Source organism: Sinocyclocheilus anshuiensis, unplaced genomic scaffold (genome assembly GCF_001515605.1).
Source record: "Sinocyclocheilus anshuiensis isolate Anshui unplaced genomic scaffold, SAMN03320099.WGS_v1.1 scaffold112, whole genome shotgun sequence".
Taxonomy (NCBI): Eukaryota; Metazoa; Chordata; class Actinopteri; order Cypriniformes; family Cyprinidae; genus Sinocyclocheilus; species Sinocyclocheilus anshuiensis.
In genome coordinates this window covers 307,776-314,904 of record NW_015557175.1, presented here as the reverse complement: position 1 = coordinate 314,904, position 7,129 = coordinate 307,776, and the positions used below count along the sequence as shown (strand labels likewise).

The window sequence follows — 7,129 nt, the reverse complement described above, 5'->3', positions numbered from 1 at the left end:
GGAGCTCAACTAGAGTGACCATCAGGTTCTTGGTCACCACACTAACCAAAGCCCTTCTCCATCAATTGCACAGTTTGGCCAGAAGGCCAGCTCTAGGAAGAGTCCTGGTTGTATCAAACTTCTTCCATTAAGGGTAACAGAGACTACATGCTTCTGTGACCCTTCAATGAAGCAGATTTTTTTTTTTTCTGAACTCTTCCCCAGATGTGTGGCTTGACACAAACCTGTTTCTGAGCTCTACAGTCAGTTCTTTTGAACTCAGTGCTTGGTGTTTGCTCTGATATGCATTATCAGCTGTTAGACCTTTAATTAAATGTGTGTGCCTTTCCAAATCATACCCATTAAATTGAAATTGCCACAGGTTAACTTCACTCAAAGTGTAGTAACATCTACAAGTAATATGAATGCTCCTGAGCTAAATTGCAACTGTCCCAGATATATTATATATATATAAGGTGAATGGCTTCTACGCTTCATCTGAACCTCTGTTCTGGGAGTATGTAAATTTGGTTAACAGGTATGAAATCCCATGAACAGGGCAGATTGCTTTACGGCAATGGTCTCATTTTCATTTACAGAAAATTAAATATGGTGGCTGTGTAAGGGAGGCCAGCTGGCATAATCTGTGCAGGTAAACCTCACTCTCATCTCTTCAAGAGAGTTACATCTGTTACATCTTAAGGTCTGTAAAGCTTCATTTAGGACATTACAGCATGATTGCGTAATGTCTGTGAATTACTACAAGACACTTGAAGCAGTATGCATGGGTGAACTGTGTACTCATATAGGCCAAGCCATTATGATGTCATTGTTATAAATTGCTGAATTACATAACATGCTCTAAAAACCCTTTCAGGTATGTGCTTTGTAAAAGGTAATAAATAATTAGTTACAAATGTAGTCTGTCTTTGTGTTTTGCACTTTATAAACTTTGTGTTGATAAACTTCATAAAACCTTACTTTAAGCTCTTCTATAACTAAATAGGACTTCATACACTCACACACATACTGTGTATGTATGTATATATATATATATATATATATATATATATAATGAAATAATGCGAAATCAAGTTTCATGACCAAAAAAAACTTTTAGATAAACATGTCCCTAGTTCACAACCCACTGGCAGTTTTGTCTAAAAGGTAATGGTATAAAATGTATATAAAACACTGAAATGTTGAGTAGGCTCTTACCCATATGTGACATGGACACAGAGGGTCCTGCGCTCTGCTGAGTCTGTTGTGTCACGAGCTGATTCATTGAGGGAAGCTTGCTGATGGGCCCGTGGATCTTATTCATGTTATTGTGTGTGCCATATGGAGATGGAGAGGCAACATAACTCCTGTCAATCACATGAGAGGCATATAATTAATATACAGCCCACGATGTGGAAAACTAAAGAACTGGATGCTAAAGAATGAGCTGAAAGAGGCCATATCATGCACAGCTGAATATGCTTTCCTCTTGTGAAAAAAAGCTAACACACGCTGTTATGTGGACATACTCTAACATTCATATTGCAAAGCCCCCTCCTCAGTTTACCAAGCCTTTTACTGAAACAAAGCTGGCTTTTATAAGTTATGACAGTTATGATATTACAGTGAACACTGTAACACATGACTCATGTGGTCCATGTGTACTTCTTCTCAAGACCTGTATTCAGCAATTTGGCAGGTATGATACTACCAGTGTTGGGGAAAGTTACTTTTAAAAGTAATGCATTACAGTAATGCGTTACTCCATAAAAAATAACTGTGTTACTTAGTTACTTTTTTATGGAAAGTAATGCATTACATTACTTTTGCTTTACTTTTTTGTCACCTGGGCTGGGCTTACTTATTTGTTTTTTAATAACAAAAAACCCAAAAGTTATATTTTTGGCAACTGTAAAAGCCCTTTCACACCAAAAGTGAAATGAATAAGCCTCAAGCTGAAGGAAATGCCTCTGCACTCACTTCTGATTTCTCTCAACACAGGGACCGGAGAGGAGTCAGGGAATAAATGGGAAAAAGTAACTGGCGTTACTTATTTGAAAAAGTAACTCAGATATTTCATTGTAAATTTAGAAGTAATGCGTTACTTTACTAGTTACTTGAAAAAAGTAATCTGATTACGTAACTCGCGTTTCGTGTAATGCATTACCCCCAACACTGGATGCTACTAATTTTACATGCAAAGATGTTAGCCAATCATAACAGAGGTAATTTACATATATAATTCTTAGTTACCATATCAAAATATATAATAAATAAAAGTAATTTTGGTAACACTTTACAATAAGATGTCATTTGTTAAGATTTGTTAATGTATTAACTAACATGAACTAACAACGAACAATACATTTATTACAGTATTTATTAATCTTTATTAATGTTAGTTAATGAAAATAGCTATTCATTGTTAGTTCATGTTAATTCAAAGTGCATTAACTAATGTTAAAAAATACAATGTTTGATTTTAATAATTTATTAGTAAATGTTAAAATTAACATTAACTACTGTTAACTAATGAACTTATTGTAAAGTGTTACAGTAATTATTGTATATATGCACTACTGTTAAAACATCTGGGATCAGTACAATTTGTTTTTTAAATAAATATCTTATATTCATTAAGGCTGCACTTATTTAATCAAAAATGTAGTAAAAACACAAATATTGTGAAATATTATTACAATTTAAAATAACTGTTTTCTATGTGAATATATACACACACACACACACACACACACACACACACACACACATTAAAAGAAATCAAACTGCATGCTTCCACACTCACTGGAATATAATACATCTCCTCTTCTCCATGTCGCCTCTTCTTGATGTTGATGCAAGGGCCTGTAATATTGGCTGGAGTCTGCTTGAAATCTGTGAGATCAGAAACAGAAGCTCCAGTTAGAACCAGCGATGACATGATATGAAGAAGGTTCAGAGTCCTTGTTGAAATACATTGGCTCACTTCGTTTATTGGCATTTCCATTTTTGGCCACGCTCTCATTTAGTGCCTGTTGCTCCCTGAAATGATCCTCGTCTGCTTTGCGGTCTCGACCGGGACAGGCACAAATCCGGCCTTCAAACGAACGCCTGCCGAGAACCTGTCCACTGAGGAAAAACACGGAAGACTTCAGCTTTAACTTCACACTCAGCCTGTGTCATGCTCATAAGTTGCATGTTGTTGACATATGTTGACGTATGGTTTTAGTTAACAGTTAAAACCATACATTTCAATGCTCAGTTCTAAGCACATTTTTGTTTACTTTTGTTGTTCTGAAGCAAAACCATTTAAAGGGATAGTTCATGCTAAATTAAAATTCTGTCATCCTTTACTCATCCTCAAGTTGTTCCAAACCTGTATGAGCTTCTTTCTTCAAGATATTCTGAAGAATGTGTGAAACTAAACCATTAATGGTCCCCATTGACTTCCACAGTATTATTTATTCTTTTTCCATACGATGGAAGTCAATGGCTACCAGCAACAATCTGGTTACACACATTCTTCTTTTGTGTTCAGCAGAAGAAAAAAACAGGTTTGGAACAACTTGAGAGTAAATAAATGAAGACAGAATTTTCATTTTTGGGTGAACTGTCCCTTTAAGAACCACCTATTTGGAAGCGGGGGAAATTTTCAGTGTATTTTTTTTGCTGAAGACACACTTGTCTGAATGAAAGAAAGAAAGTAAAGGTGCTCACTCACTCTCGTGTCTCCAGCGTGATGATGATGAGGATGGGCCTGCGGTTCATTCCACCGACACAACTGCTGTTGCACATGAAATTATACAGAATCGTTGTGAACTCGGTGCCCACCTTGAGAAACAGATAAAAAGAGAGAGACAAATTCAGTTTCCAGAAGCATTACATTATATTGCAAATATAGCATATAGTACCCTGTTCAGGGAAAAATATTTGCATTCAGAAGTTCACTTAACACTAAATTAATTTAGGTTCATTCAGAAACACTGAAATTAACCAGTTAAAAAAAATAGTAACACTTTACAATAATGGTCCATTTGTTAAAGGAACATGCCGCTATTTTTGAAAATAGGCTAATTTTCCAACTGCGCCTGCTGCACCCATGGTATGGCAGCAAAGTATATGTGTGTGCACTGTGTATATTTATTATGTATATATAAATACACAAACATACATATTTACGTATATATATATATATATATATAATCAATATAATCAAATATAATTTATATTATATATAAATATTAATATTTTATATATAAGCAAATCATTTTTCTTAAATATATACATCCATGTGTGTGTATTTATATTAAGGCTGGGCGATATAGCTAAAAAATGTATCAGCGATATAATGTTTCATATAGTTCGGTATCAGTAATTATTGAAATTGTTTTATAACCCTTTTTAAAACAAAGATTTTATTTATTACTTAGTTATTACTTATTTACCCAATTTATTAAGACAACAAATATTTTTTGTTTTGTTTTAACAGTCAAACACAAAATAAAATATAAACAAATATCTCCTTTCTTATGTTTTATATGCCGATTAAATAAGTCTTAAGGAAACTTTTGTCTTGTTTCCCGAGGCCACAGGAGGGTGCAGTGAGCAAAATAATGCAGCGCATTAAATTGTTTATTCAGTGCAATTAAATAACAACTGTCTATAAAAAAACGTGCATAACGTCTAAATTAACATATATAAATCAAATATAATTTCGTAAGTTGCATAATACATATATGAACAAAACAGCATCATGTATTTATGCATTGTTTAATACAAATAGCCGAAGCGCCATTCACACAGATTGCATTTAAAAACATAAGAGACGCAGTGAAATGGAAGAAACCTTCACAGATTTGCGACGTTTTTTCTAAAAGTTTAAACTGTTTTAACTTTGCATGGCTATATCTTGTGTGACACGAGTGCAGCAGTCATTTTTGTCCATCTAAAAAATGCGCTGAATATGTGTTCTGTGTGAATGGCTTGGTTTCAGTTTTAACCTAATTAAGATCTTGTCCGCATTGAGCTTCTATATTTCTCTAATATTTTGAATGCATAACGCAGCAGCGGCGCATCTTGTTGGCACAGCACTCATTTCAGCATGTGTTCGTGTTTGTGTGTCTGTCTGCGTCACTCATAGCACGTGCCTATATTGTGCGCTATATCGAACATTTTTTCTATCATTATCGATGAAGGTGTACCGTCGATAAATACCGATACTGTTTTATCGTCCAGGCCTAATTTATATATACATAATAAATATACACAATACACGGACATATATTATGTAAACAAAAACTTTTATTTTGGATGCGATTAATCATTTGACAGCACAAATTTTTATTAAGCTATGTTAACAAACAATAATAAATACTATAACAAATTAATTGCTCATTGTTAGTTAATTTTAGTTAATGCCTTAACTAATGTTAACAAACGTGAGTGTAACCAAAAAACTTACTGACTCATCTGAGTCATCAATTATGTTCAAGAAGTCCCTTTTTACTTTGCATGTGTTTTAATGCAATTTAGTTAAATATTTTTTTTTTAAACACTTAATACATTTATTTGAATAAATCATTAAAAAGAAACAGTTCCAAAAGCAACGTGTTTGTTGACCGAACATGAGCACTGACAGTATGTAAGAAATACATACCTCTAGATGGCGCCAAACATTTGATATTTAACACAAATAAAGCAACACTGTAAAAAGAGGAGTAACTGCAGGTATTGTTACTGAGAATAATCCCTGGGTTATTTATAGCCAGTCAGAACATGTTTAGCATCCTGAACTGAATGATCGCTGCATGCTTCGACTCGTCATTTTACCATCAAACACGTATGTGTAAACATGTGCAATAATGCATATGGATCTGCAAGAATTCCCAAATGTTTGTGTGCTGCTGTGACTGCAACAGTCAAGTGTATGCGACCTAAAACAGAACTAGAACATGCATTCTATGAAGCATAAGAGTAAAGAACAATATGGATTTAAAAAAATAAATCATTAAAAAAATTAAGAAAATATAAAAACTATTTAGACATAAATAAACTCACAATTTATAATATATAATAATAAAAACGCAAATATCAATATTTCTATGTAACATTTCTAATATTGTATTCATATTAAAATATTATTAAAAACTATAAAAGTATCTCAATGACACTAAAATAACACTGAGACTTACATGCATCTGCAATGATTGAACTAACCTGTGGAGCCTCATAAGGAACGAGAGCACTCTGTCGGCCCGTCACAGGATCATCCACATACTGACACAGATTACTGCCCTCCACCCGAATCAAGTGACTGGCAGGAGCTGTCTGACCTGCACAGAGTCAGCAGGACAAGAAAGATTCTGAATTAGAAGTGGAAGGACAACAGGAATGTTTCCTTTTGTGGCACATATGAACATGACCAAGTGTGGATGAGTGATTTAGCTTTATTATCCATTCAAAGTGATGTAGCTATAGAATAATAACAGATGCATTGGAGAAACAAGACCATCTCAATGTCTCGCTTCAGAAAACAAAAACATCTTTCTTTACATTTTTACTTTACTTTTAAGGCAGTAAAACACATGATTTAGTCAATTTAATATGAGTGAATGAGCTGAGGAAGTCTGACGTGCTTAATGGTTTGGATTTTCTGTCATTGTCTTGGATCTTGGCAGGTTTTTAGTTGAATTAGCTATATTTGAAGGTGGTTAGCTATATTTTGGGTAACACTTTATTTTAAAGGGGGTCATAGGATGCCCATTTTCCACAAGTTGATATGATTCTTTGGGGTCTTAATGAAAAGTCTGTAACATAGTTTGGTTAAAATTTCTCAATGGTAGTGGAAAAAACACCTTTTTTACCCTGTCCAAAACAGCTCTTTTCAGATCAAGCCGTTTTTGTAGCATTTTCCTTTAAATGTTAATGAGCTCTGCTGACCCCGCCCCTCTCTTCCGAGCCGCTCTCAGAGAGACTGTTTACTGTAGCTGCATTCATCGTGAAACTTGCTAATTAGCACATTATTAGGAAAAAAAGATTAATTACAAAACATTATACTCACTTCTTCTCTAGATGAGGCTGGATCATGAATGATTCGCGCGAACATAGACGCATTTATGTAGATCGGGGGCACATTCCCTTCAAAAACAAA

The 7,129-nt window shown here is 34.3% G+C and overlaps 1 protein-coding gene across 1 annotated transcript in view; it reads right to left on the bottom strand.

Moving 5' to 3' along the window:
• Window positions 1-7,129, bottom strand: part of LOC107678365 (tumor protein p73-like) — a 50,404-nt gene that overhangs the window by 13,290 nt on the left and 29,985 nt on the right. The window contains exons 6-9 of the mRNA XM_016473604.1: window positions 6,196-6,311; window positions 3,701-3,810; window positions 2,966-3,108; window positions 2,782-2,874 (exon numbers count right to left, since the gene is read on the bottom strand). Of these exons, the coding sequence (XP_016329090.1) occupies window positions 2,782-2,874; window positions 2,966-3,108; window positions 3,701-3,810; window positions 6,196-6,311 (462 nt within the window). The remainder of the gene's footprint in view (window positions 1-2,781; window positions 2,875-2,965; window positions 3,109-3,700; window positions 3,811-6,195; window positions 6,312-7,129) is intronic.